This window comes from Callionymus lyra, chromosome 18 (assembly GCF_982586985.1).
Source record: "Callionymus lyra chromosome 18, fCalLyr1.hap1.1, whole genome shotgun sequence".
Classification (NCBI taxonomy): Eukaryota; Metazoa; Chordata; class Actinopteri; order Syngnathiformes; family Callionymidae; genus Callionymus; species Callionymus lyra.
The window spans coordinates 7,571,105-7,584,897 of record NC_141835.1 but is presented as its reverse complement, the minus strand read 5'-3'; the positions used below and the strand labels follow the sequence as shown (position 1 = coordinate 7,584,897).

The 13,793-nt window shown below is 37.0% G+C and overlaps 1 protein-coding gene across 2 annotated transcripts in view; it reads left to right on the top strand.

The window, feature by feature from the left end:
* zdhhc14 (zDHHC palmitoyltransferase 14) overlaps positions 1-13,793 on the top strand; it is a 41,566-nt gene that overhangs the window by 19,152 nt on the left and 8,621 nt on the right. For both annotated transcript variants that reach the window (XM_087780592.1, XM_087780591.1), the window contains exons 4-5: positions 8,777-8,929; positions 13,612-13,749. In XM_087780592.1, coding sequence (XP_087636718.1) covers positions 8,777-8,929; positions 13,612-13,749 — 291 coding nt within the window. The remainder of the gene's footprint in view (positions 1-8,776; positions 8,930-13,611; positions 13,750-13,793) is intronic.

The window sequence follows — 13,793 nt, the reverse complement described above, 5'->3', positions numbered from 1 at the left end:
GCTCAGGTTCTTTGCTTTCAGACAGTTTTCTAAATCACTGTTTGTTTCACCTCATTATTGGGTTTAAGTCGAGATGATGTCACCGCCCGTCTGGCCTCTTGCGGAGTCCGTCGTAATTGATAGTCCTGTGTTCGAGTCTCGTTCTCGTCCTCCGTCCGAATGTCGGCCGGTGTGTACGATGACTTCAGTTTGACGGCATTGCTATTGATTTGTTGGTAAAACAAGAGGTTCTGTACGCAGCACCTGCCAGCGTCTGCTCTCCAGGGAGGTGAGATGATACCCGACTGGGAGATGATGATGTTGTAGCTCCGTCCTGATTTAGATCCACGGATGAATTTGAAACCGACTTGATGAAGTCGATCGCTATCTTCAGACTCAAACACCCAACTAAGCCTGGATCAATCAAATTGATGACTTGAAGCCAAATTGTCACTTCCTGTGCTTCTACTTCGGCGAAGCGAGTGAGCTGCTGAATGTCATTCTGGTGTTTTTCCTAAATCTGACAGTTAAGGCTGACGGTGGAGATTGATTTTCTTTTTTTTTTTTTTAAAGCAGTAGAGCGGAGAGGAGAAGGAGCGCTCGAGTGTAGAATCCAATAACTTTCAATCTTTTTTCTTTTACCTCACAAGCGACGCGACAAGACGACAGTAAAACATTGAGGTTTACATATAGTTTTCTATCCAGGTCATTGTTTTATGTTTACTATTTAGTTTTTTTTGCCAAAAGTAAGTTAACAACATAGCATAAAAGCTGACAAGGAAAGCGAAAGAACATGAAATGGGCTACATAAATGTAATGGACGGGTCGTCCTTTCAAAAGTCGCAAGCTAATATGACTTTGGATTAAAAAAAGGGCTAAATAAAACACAATCCGACATAGGGATGCACGATATATTGAAAAATTATCGGTATCGCGATATTGGCACATGCGATATGCACATATACCCTTATGCTAATGAGCTACGTTGTTATCGTCAGGTCATTTATAAACCGTTATGTGTACAAGGAGGTGGGATTTGTTCTTGATTTGGTGATATCGCGACGCGCCGGTGGCTCCTCTCTGATGTCGCTCAGTTTCGTCCCGTGAAACAGTAATATCGCATTGTTTTCTTTATATAAAAACCCCCGGACCGTCCCTACGGTACTCGCGCCTGTGCGTGCACGTGGCTACATTTTTAGGTGATAGAAAAAATATCGCTTTAATATCAATATCGCAATTCAAGACACCGATATCGCACTTATTTCCAATATCGTACAGCCCTAATTCCGACAGTAAAACAGAGATTTGTATTATTATTTTTGTTTTACTTTCTGCTGTTTTAAATCTCTTATGGACTGTTACACATCTCCAACCATGTTTTGGACGACAGATTTTGCAAAAATGACCAAATATAGAACGTGAGTTAGCGTTAAAATAAAAAAAAAGCTAGCCTCTCTGGTAGGCACTGTTTTGAAACCTTATTCAAAAGGAAAATTAATGATTTTTATTGTTCAAACATGAATTAGTTATTATGTTATTGAATGCTTGTGATGTTGAAAAAAATTCTTACAACCAAATAAAAAGGTCCATAAGGTTAAGGGGTCTCTTACTAGTGTTACCCCGGATATTTCTACCTGACAAGCGTTCAGGTGTGACATTAAAAAGCTCTATTTTGATCCGTCCTCAATCTTTTAACTTGAATTTCATCATGAACACGAGGATTTTGATCATATCGCAGAAAACTATTGTCACGTCGAGTGTGAAGGAGGTTGCTTTACATACATAGTTTCTATTGCTAAATACTATTGTGTCCGTTAGCATCGATGCTAACTTCAACTGTCCCTGAGTCGTCCTTTAGATCCTTCCGTGTCTCGACAGAAATACCCTGTTCTCTGAAGAATGTGTAAATAATTTGTGAGTGACAAGTCTTGACCCTATTTTTAGTTTTCTGCAACAGCCCTTGTTTCCTTCCTTCCGTTCTTCCTTCCCTGTCTGTGCGTCCTCTTTTTCTTTTTGTACGCAATTCTGTGTATGTGCACAGAAAGATAAGCCGTCGTTTCCTCATTTGGAATTTCAACGTCGTACCTTTGACCCAGTTTTATATCTTCAGCAGAAAACAATATTTGTTATTCTTTTTAAAACCTCCACATTTGTACATATAAATCTACATTTTAATTCAGGATCTTACATTTACGTTTTATATTTATCACTCAAGTAGATTTAAAAAAAGAAAGAAGTTTGTAATCAGAAAAATGTGTCACACAGTATTTCCCAAAAAATTAATTTATATGTAATTGACCAAAACCTCAATACTACCACAAAATGTTCTACTTAATTTTACAATAAAAAAAAAATATATATATATTTTTTTACACACTTTAGTTTTAAATTGTCTGTATTAATCTTTTTTTTTTTTTTTTTTTTTTTTTTTTTTTGCAATTTCTGGGTATTTTTTACCGATTTCAACATCGTACCTTTGACCCAGTTTTATACATGTTAAAGAGGAAACATTAATTTTAATTTTCTTTCTTACTAATTAAGACATTTTACTGTCTTAATCGGAATTTTAATTGCTACATTTTGTATAGTTTTTTTTTACTTTTTTCCGTCGTATTTGAACTACGGTTCATCTCTGAACTTTTTCAGAACTTCTCACCCCACTTGTGACGCCATTTGTTACATGGGAAGTAGGAACATTTTAACCTTGGTATTCTGTGGCATCGATTCAACAACTGTCATTTACCATAACCTTGTTTTTTGGGGGGGGTTTTTTATTAAAAATGTCAAATATCACAAAAGACTTTTGAATTTTATGTTTCCATTTAATTTCTGTTGATAATTTTCTTATTTTTTTTTTTTTTTTACCAAAACGATAAAACCGGCCTCCACATTTAAAATAAATGGTTGTATCAACAAGAAAAATGCATCAAGAACTCCAGTTACAACGTGTACAATTCAATGTTAAATACAACGTGTTACAATTCAATGTTAAATACAACGTGTTACAATTCAATGTTAAATACAACGTGTTACAATTCAATGTTAAATACAATGTGTTACAATTCAATGTTAAATACAACGCGTTACAATTCAATGTTAAATACAACGCGTTACAATTCAATGTTAAATACAACACGTTACAATTCAATGTTAAATACAACGTGTTACAATTCAATGTTAAATACAATGTGTTACAATTCAATGTTAAATACAACGTGTTACAATTCAATGTTAAATACAATGTGTTACAATTCAATGTTAAATACAACGTGTTACAATTCAATGTTAAATACAATGTGTTACAATTCAATGTTAAATACAATGTGTTACAATTCAATGTTAAATACAACGTGTTACAATTCAATGTTAAATACAACGTGTTACAATTCAATGTTAAATACAACGTGTTACAATTCAATGTTAAATACAACGTGTTACAATTCAATGTTAAATACAACGTGTTACAATTCAATGTTAAATGCAACGTGTTACAATTCAGTATTAAATGCAACGTGTTACAATTCAGTATTAAATACAACGTGTTACAATTCAGTGTTAAATACAACGTGTTACAATTCAATGTTAAATACAACGTGTTACAATTCAGTGTTAAATACAACGTGTTACAATTCAGTGTTAAATAAAAATTGTTGTTAAACTGCAACTATGATGACAAGTTTTGATACTTTTGAAAACAAGTATCGTATCCATATACAAGCTTTTAATGTCAATCATTTTTTGTTTTCATACATTTGACAACCATAGTACCATAGTTGTTCCTATGTATCTAAACACACCACACTCTGTTTCTATCAGATGTATTAAAACATCACAAATCCACTTTTATTGGAATTATTTGAGCATTGTTATCATTTTTGTACACGTTTGGTCTCGTTTTTATTATTCACCACAATCTTTTATTAAGTGTCTTTTCTTTTCTGCTTGTTCTAGAACATATTTCTACTCTTCATGTGCCGAACAGGAAGTGCATCATCAAGTGACATTTCTTTATGATCTGGATTGTTCTGAGAATAATGGCCTCCGCTACAATTACCTCTCCATGAAATGTCTTTGAGCCACTTTGAACGTCTGCGTCATCAAAAACCTTTTCTTCTTCTTCTTTTTATGACGCAGATGAGGAAAATGTCATTCGAGTTTGCTTATCTCGCTCTATAACGAGTGGAAGATTGAAAAATCATCATCAATTGTCTTGCACCCCGAAGAGGAAAAGCTTCTTTTACAGGCAATTAAATGGATTTTGCCGCAGACACTCTAGTTTCCTCTCGACGGGCGTTCGTCGAGCAACACTTAAGTGTTTGCACTCGTGAATCCTTTGTTGCCGTCCGTCTCTAAATCTCTAGTACCACTGAAATTGGATGGAGATGATCCAGCCATTTATTTTCTAATTAGGTTTTATCTTCGGTCATAAAATGATTGTTTTTCTTATGAGTGGCAGATTTGTAAGGATGTTAAAAATTACTTCACAAATGGATAAATTAAATGATTGCAAAAAAGTTGTGTCACACAGTATTTTTCGACAGATTTATATATATATATATATATATATATATATATATATATATATATAAAAGATCAAAACTTCAATGCAACTACAAAATACAGAGTTAGGTTTTACAAGAAAACAAAATTATATATATATGTATATATATACTGTATATATAAATATAAAAGATCAAAACTTCAATACAACTACAAAATACACAGTTAGGTTTTACAAGAAAACAAAATTTTATATATATATATACTGTATATATAAATATAAAAGATCAAAACTTCAATGCAACCAAAAAATACACAGTTAGGTTTTACAAGAAAACAAAATGGTGTACATGAGAAAAATATATTTTATTTGCTACTTTGGATGTATTAATCTGTACTTTTAAATGTTTTTTTTAAATGTATTGTTGTGTGGAAGAATCCACCCCAATTTGACTTATTTTAGAAACTATATTCGATAACATATATCTATAATGTGATTTAAGAAATAAAGATTCGGACATTTTTATAAAAACAAAATGGACGAAAACCTTGGCTCTAAATGCTGAGAACACACCGTAGAAATAAACCTTAAATATAATGTACAATTCAGGTAATGCAACCTATTTAAAAAGGTACTTAGAAGTCGATTTATTGACGGTTTAATTGACTTTTTATCCCCAAATAAATAGGTGAAAAATTGTGAATTGATAAAAGTATTTAATATAACATTCCACTAGTGCAATGTTAAAAATAATCAGAATCATTTAACACCTTGTTTTTTTCAAGAATGATGTTCTAAACTGTGTCAAGTTGAAATCCTGGTTTTGCGAGTAGATTAGCAAAAACTCGGCTGCTGTATAATTTATCTTTCTACTTCTGTAACGTGGCAAACTGGGAGTCCGTAGGGAGATCCGTCTGAGAGGATAAAAGGTTCTGAGGAGAGGAATAAGTGGGAAGATGAGACCAACGACGACGCTAAACGAAGGTTTCGATGTCGGCCAAACGTTGTTTTCACCTGCTGAGAGATCCTGGAACGTTAGTTTCCTCTTCAGGAGAGACAAAAACTGCAGTTTTCAGGCTGAATTTCCAACCGTCTGATGATAAACATGTCGGTGAGGTAGAGAAGATTGAGGTGACTGTGGTTTTTTTCTTCTGCTTCCTGTGGGTTCTTGAGAGAAAGAAAAATAGTATCTAATGCTCCTTTTTCATGCTTTGATACTTTCATCTTTTCTCACCCTCTGGAATTTTTGGATGCATGTCAAATGCACAGTCTGAACGTTCACATCACACCAGACGTATCTTCATGTTCCTCACAGACATGACGTCCAGATGGACTCGTCCCATACGTCTGGAGATGTCAACGGAGCGACAACAAATATTCAGAGCGTTTTTTTATTACTATTAAACTTCCTGCCGCAAGATAACTTGCTTCCTCCGCAGCTAAAGAATCAATGAAATACCGGCAATGACTGAGGACGAGAGGATACAGTTGACTCCAGCAGCGGATGTCTGGACATATTTTTGTTTCTAAACAAATGAAAGAAGTTGGGGGTTTTTTTTGGTAAAGAGTCGTGTGGTCTGTCATTTTTGTAACACCAGAGTCAAGTACTCGACAATACTACAAATATATCCTTTCAGTGGTATCACAATATATTGCATAGTTGTCCCTGTATTTGTGATATGTATCTTATTGCAAGATTCTTGCCAAGACAAACCCATACGATTTAAACCATTCATTTAGTAAAACGTTTGTTGATCCCGGTCATTACTGAGGACGAGAGGATACAGTCGACTCCAGCAGCTTTGTTTTGGATGACTGTCAAATGCACAATCTGAACGTTGTCTTTCACATCACACCAGACGTATCTTCATGTCCATCACAGACAGGTCCGTGACGTCCAGATGGACTCGTCCCATACGTCTGAATATTTGTTGTCGCTCTGTTAACATTTGCAGAGCGTTTGTTCATTTTTTTAAATTATTATTAAACATCCTGCCGCAAGATAGCCGCACTACTTGCTCCCTCCACAGCTAAAGAATCAATGAAATACCGGCAATGACTGAGGATGAGAGGATACAGTTGACTCCAGCAGCTTTTAAAGCGGATGTCTGGACATATTTTGGTTTCTAAACAAATGAAAGCAGTTGGGTTTTTTTTTTGGTAAAGAGTCGTGTGGTGTGTCATTTTTGTAACACCAGAGTCAAGTACTCGACAATACTACAAATATATCCTTTCAACAGTATCACTATATATTGCATGTATCGTATCGTTGCCCCTGTATCGTGCTAGCATCTTATTGCAAGATTCTTGCCAATACAAACCCAAACAATACAAACAATTTATATAGTAAAACAATTGTTGATCCCGGTAATTACTGAGGACGAGAGGATACAGTCGACTCCAGCAGCTTTGTTTTGGATGAATGTCAAATGCACAGTCGGAACGTTGTCTTTCACATCACACCAGACGTATCTTCATGTTCATCACAGACAGGTCCGTGACGTCCAGATGGACTCGTCCATTATGTCTGCAGATGTCAACGGAGCGACAGGTTGCTCTTTTCAAGAAGACACAAATCAGGACTCGTGTAGAGACACAAAACACTCACTCGGAGCAACACACATTTGAACAACTTTTAGAAGATGCTCGTGTGATGTTGAAAAGGAAGATCAAACCTCCTCCTCACACTTTAATCCAGTGTCGTCTCGTCGTCCTCCCACACAAACACGGTTAAATCCGACTCCAGGATTCTTCCCTGGTTGTCATAGAGGCGGCGAGTCCTTCTCACAATGTCACCGTGGTCTTCCTACATAAACCCGTCTCCCGCCGCAGAGGCTCGTGAGCCGGGTTTTTACGGCGCCGTAATTTTTCCGTCAATCCCGTCGACGGTCGAGCCTCCCAGAGTTTAAGTGACTGTGAAAAAAAAGGCTCTCGAAAGAGGATCAGTGTTTGATTTCTGCTCGTTTTAGACGCTTCTCTCGATCCTTAAACCACCTGCTCAAGCATATGGACTTCATGGTTGTCAGTGTGGACGTGTGACTGCTGTTTATTTTACTTACCTGGTCTTCATGAGGTTTGTGTGAACACTGACAGTCGTTATATTGAGCTTCAAAACCATTTTATTTGTAGTATACTTAGTAGGAGTGCAAGAAAAATCACAACACTAAAATATGGCTATATTTTTTTCATGATACAGTTATACTTGTAATTTTATCATATCATTTTTATGATTTATATTTTATTAAAAATATATAATATTTGTACAAAATATAATTATATATTCTTTAAAATTTACAATGAACATAAATAACAACAAATATTCAAAGCGTTTGTTAGCATCAGCGTTAGCAGCACTACTTGCGTCCTCCACAGCTAAGGAATCAATGAAATACTGGCAATGACTGAGGACGAGAGGATACAGTCGACTCCAGCAGCTTTCAAAGCTGATGTTTGGACATATTTTTGTTTCTAAACAAATGAAAGCGGTTGCGGTTTTTTTTTTCAGAGTGTTTTTTATTACTATTAAACTTCCTGCCGCAAGATAGCCGCACTACTTGCTTCCTCCGCAGCTAAAGAATCAATGAAATACCGGCAATGACTGAGGACGAGAGGATACAGTTGACTCCAGCAGCTGATGTCTGGACAGATTTTGGTTTCTAAACAAATGAAAGCAGTTGGGTTTTTTTTTTTTGGTAAAGAGTCGTGTGGTCTGTCATTTTTGTAACACCAGAGTCAAGTACTCGACAATACTACAAATATATCCTTTCAACAGTATCACAATATATTGCATTGTTGTCCCTGTATCATGATATGTATCTTATTGCAAGATTCTTGCCAAGACAAACCCATACGATACAAACCATTTACACAGATAAACGTTTGTTGATCCCGGTAATTACTGAGGACGAGAGGATACAGTCAACTCCAGCAGCTTTGTTAAAACATATTTTGGTTTTAAAACGAATGAAAGCAGTTTCGACTTCATCAAGAGTCATGTGGTCTGTAAATTCCGCAACACCAGAGTCAAGTACTCGACAATACTATCAACATATACTCTTTTCTTATGCATCACAACAGAAATGTATGATATCGTTACGGTGCGGTATCATGATTGTATTATACCGCCAGATTTTTGCCAATACACACTCCTTATATTTGGTTTGTTTTGTTGTTTGTCAGAGATAATAATGCTTTATAATATATATATATATATATATATATATTGCAATGTTGGTCTGACAATGAGCTCAAAAATACAATGTTTAATTCCAGCGTTTACTCTCTGTCTCCCTCTAGATGTGGCTAACGGCAGCACAGGCTACAGGCCTCCACCCAGGACCAAGGAAGTGGTGATCAACGGCCAAACGGTCAAGCTCAAGTACTGCTTCACCTGCAAAATCTTTAGACCACCACGTGCCTCCCACTGCAGCCTCTGCGACAACTGTGTGGGTGAGTAGTGAAAACTTTGTCACTTGATATCTAGTGTGTATCTTTGCTCTGCTGATCCTGGAACACTTTTGAGTTATATTGTTTGTAAATTGTTTATCACCGGCGTTAGAGTGATGTGTTCAGGGTCGTCCCGATTGATGGGTAGTCTGATTATTGGGAATTGATTATTTACATTTTACTTTATAATAATAATAATAAAAAAAGCAACAAATATTTCCTCACAAAATTGAGCGTAGACGCCACAAAAGTATTTGACACTTTGGTTGGTGAATGATAATGAAATTAAGGTTTTATTTAACGGTTCATTAGCAAGGCTAATGCTAACCTGTTGGGGAACAAATACCTACTTTTTGAACTTTGTGTATTTTTGTAGCTACTAACAACAGAAATGAGAGAGAGAAGCAGAATGAGTGCACGAATGCTCCTCCCCAGGTGCAAAACAAATAGACTCAGGGACTCATTCATTCAGATTCATTCCTCGGGCTATTAAATTGTACAATTCTGAGTTCGGGGGGCAGGAGTGGAGTAAAAGTATCTGGAAGTTCTGTTCTATGTTAGTCTTTGTATCCTTTGTGTTTTTTATTTTTATTTGATCTATGTTGTTTATCTTTATCTTTAGACTTAGATTGTGTCATCTTGTTCTTTCTCTTTATTTCTCTTTGTTCTCGTTCTTATTTTATTTTGATTGATCTTTTGTGAAAGATTGCTGTATTTGCCGTGGCTATTGGAAAAAACAATCTCCCGAAGGAGACCTCCTGAGTCGACGCCATTAAAATTCTACCTTACCTTACCATAACAGACCAAAATCGAATATAAAAAAAAAAAAATTACGAAGAAAATGGTTTGACCCAGTTTTTTTTTTTTAGTGTAGCCATTAGCTTGACAATGCAGTTTAGAGATTCAAGGTTGCAATGATGTTTCAGTTGAGTCGAGGTTCATGTGTCGTCATATTTATTTAGATGACTCGTGTGTGTACACACACGCGCACACACACCCCCCCACACACACACACACACACACACACACACACACACACACACACACACACACTATCCTAACTAAGCTCCGCCAGCACTTGATCCATATTTAGATGTGGCAGCAGATAAATGTGTTTTTAAAACAAACCTTCAGGGCGATTCTTTAGACACGCGTTCAAGGAACTTTCATCCGTCCAGGAATGAAGATCCTCTCGGAAACAAAACACTCCGAGAAGCAGCTTGATGGTTTTTCCTCGTGCTGTTCGGGAACGTCGGCGTGGAGTGAAAGTGTTCGGCTCGACGACGCAATTAGTGAAACAGTCGCACTCATTAGTTTTTGTCGACTTCAAAGTCTGATCTTCAGCTGAGGAGCTGAAGGACGACCAGGTTTTTCTTTATTTTTAAAGTAGACTTGCAATGGTTGCCGGTACGACTCCCTGCGACTCTCCGCGGCCCCCTGAGCCGGTGGTCCGATTAGTTCCATGTTTGAGGATTTGTTCGACTTGTTTGATGATCGTGTTGCGATTACGTTCAAGTGGGTCGTTTCCCTCGACGATGGTGAATAATTCACACGTGTGTGTTCGTGGCTCGGAGACGCCGCGGCTCACATTGGTAGCTCATGAAGGATCACACGAGTGCGTCTCCGTGGGTCTCCCGGGCCACTGATGCCAGGCGAACGCCCGGCGTCGTGAATAAGTCAGTAGCCTGAGTGGTTCAGACTTGCTTCGCTTGATGTGAAGGAGCCGATTATGGGCCGATGTTTCTTCATCTTTAAAGGGATGATCCACGAGGGGTTATGAAGCCCCCCGCGGGCCACGAGTCTCTGTAGATGCTTCCATTTATTTTTCTTGAATCATTCAGCAGAGCAGTTCCGACACACAAACGTGCGCCTTTTTTTTACTTTACCGACCTTTTTAAGATACAAAATACATCCATTATTAAGCGATCAACTTAATGAGTTTTTTGTTTTTGAAATAAAGAAGGTCTTAATATCCCAGAGTCTCCTCCAGGAATGAGTTAAATGTTGGTTTGATGATCTTCTTAACGTTGTGAGCAACTACCTCTGATTGTTTTTCAAAAACCATGAATCCTAGAATCTTACTCGGTGGTCCAGTTTGATTGACAGGTGACCCTCCAGGCAATTAAATGGGAGGAAAAATTGTAGTGTTTTTAAAAAGCTGTTGATTCTACTGTTGTAACTCAAATGTTGAGTGTTTAGCAATAGAGTATTTAATTGATACCATTTATTAGGGCTAAAAGAAAAATAATGATGCTTAAATAAAATTAAATGTTTACTGTATCAATATTCAACTGCACTTTGTTGATATCTATTTAAAATAAATGTTGACCTTTCAAATCATATAATTGTTTTCAAATTTTATAGTCAATTTTTCATTACATAGCATAATGCAAATATTCGTGAAAATATAGTGTTTGCTAATTTCTGGGTTGCAATTTAACTTCCAACCGCTAGATGGCAGCAGTCATTGTGTCCTCTTTGCGACCAGCATCTTTTTAAGCTTGGTCGTATTTTGTTTTCGATACAAATAAAAACGGTAATAACTTCATCAAGAGTCATGTGGTCTGCAAATACAGCAACGTCAGAGTAAAGTACTACAAATGTATCCTTGTTAATCACAATATATCGTATGGTTGTATATCGATACATATCGTATCACCAGATTCTTGCCTACCTTTTATATAGTAAACATTTTCAATAGCAAAAAAAAGTATTAAATTCATAATATAAATATATAACAATAGACTTTAAAGGAATTCAAGTCAGAATAAAGGCGTATAGAACGCAGCATCATCAGCGTATTACTTCATAAATTCATAACTGGCCTTTTATCATCGTTTTGGTTCTGGCCGTTTTTCACATTCAGTCCACGTCGGGTCAGTTGTCGGACTTTAAGTGCGACCATTAAAGCACTACAGGAAGAAAAGTTGGTTCCGACGCAGAGGAAACGACAAAAAGACGGATCAGAAGTGACTGGAGCGACGAGCTGCCGCCTCAGATCAGCCTCCGCTGAGTCGACGCCATTATTACCCTCCACGAGATGCTCTTGTTCCTCACGTCTTCTTCTTCCTCTTCTTCTTCTTCTGCTCGTGGCTCTGATCCATTAGTTCTGAACAAGAGGGTCTTCTTGACGGCCCACTCAGGTTGAAGACGAGAGAGTGCGAGTGTTTCAATCCGGCGTCCGTCCTGATCTAGACGAGCAGCAGCTGCTGGAGCGAGTCGTCACGCCAGGCATCGATTCATGGAGGCCTCGTCGCCAAATAACCACGGATCGTCCGACACGTCCGCCGCGACTCTAATCCCTCCTTTTAATCCCGAACATGTCTGGGAACTGTTTTGGATTCCATCAGCCACGTCTCTCTGAAGCACTTTTTTTTTAATGTCTTGCATCACAGACAACCTGGATTTACAGACGCTTTCATCAGCGCCGTGTCCTGCTTCACGATTTCAGCTTCACTTTCACCAGAACAGAATATATATCGGAATATATTTCAAGTGATACGACGCTGTTCAGTGCCACAAAAAAAGTGATTGATGGCCCTTTTCCTGACTTGATCCAGGCTTGAATCCTGACTGGACGCCAGGCCTGAGCAAACGATCCTCTGAGTGGATTACAGGACGAGGATCGCTAACCGTTTAATTTCAGCATTATATTCACCGTCCTTCAGATAACAACAGTCGTAATGATATAATGTGTGTTGTTGTGTTTCACTCATTTTCACCAAAGTACAGGTTTTTTACAGTAAAATGACTAAAACGTGCTACTTCAGAAAATCTTATTTCAAAACAAAAGGATTTTTCAGACATTAATAATCCATAGATTTATTTTATTATTTCTATTTATTCTGCTTGATAAATGGAGCATAAAACCACTGTTATTAAAGTTTTGAATTAAATTATCTGATGATATTTTTTTTCAGGGGCTTTTGTGTTTTTTTTTTGTTTCATAAAGACTGGAAAAGTATTTTATTATTTTCATTTATTGAGGTAAAGGTGATGTTCTGTTCATCTGGATTCAGGAAGGTTTTTTTCAGACACTCGTATGGCTTCTCTCTGCTGCTGCGTCCACAGTGGGATAACATTTTTGTATGTGAAACACAGCCTTTGGCAGAGGTATGCACTGTCTCAGTGCCTTTCTAGTTAATAATTTAGATCCGTGTCGAAGTTATATTTGGGCTTAAGATGATAAAATAAAGTTTAGGGGAATAAATGAGAATAAAATGTTCAAGATACTTTTTCTTTTTTTTTTGAAAAACTAATATATATATTTGTATATCTATTTATTTTTTAAATGTATTTATTTGTTTTCGTTTACTAAATTAAATATAAAGACCCAAAGTTAAAAATGAAAACTCTCAAAATAGTAAATGTTTTTCAACATATTTTTGTGATCTTTTTTCAAGTTAAAAAAAAAATCTTTTTAATTTGTCATCAAATAAAATTGCAGCCTAAAATAAAGCTGACGGGACTCAAACCAACAAAGTCTCTTGAGTCGTTCAATAACAAAATCAACAAGTGATCAGAAAAAGCTTATTTTGTGGAATAAAAAAGTCAAAACAATCAACAAACCGGTTTACTCCGGTGCTAAAATACGAGTCAAACACTATGATGCTCCTGACTCTGGCCTCTGAGCAAGGCACCATGTCAACGATGCTGGTTCAAATTCTCTGCCTCGTGTCTTCCAGAGCGCTTCGACCACCACTGTCCATGGGTGGGCAACTGTGTGGGCAGGAGGAACTACCGCTTCTTCTACATGTTCATCCTCTCGCTCTCCTTCCTCACCATCTTCATCTTCGCCTTCGTCATCACACACATCATTTTACGTAAGTGCGCACACACGAACACACACACAAACACACACACACGA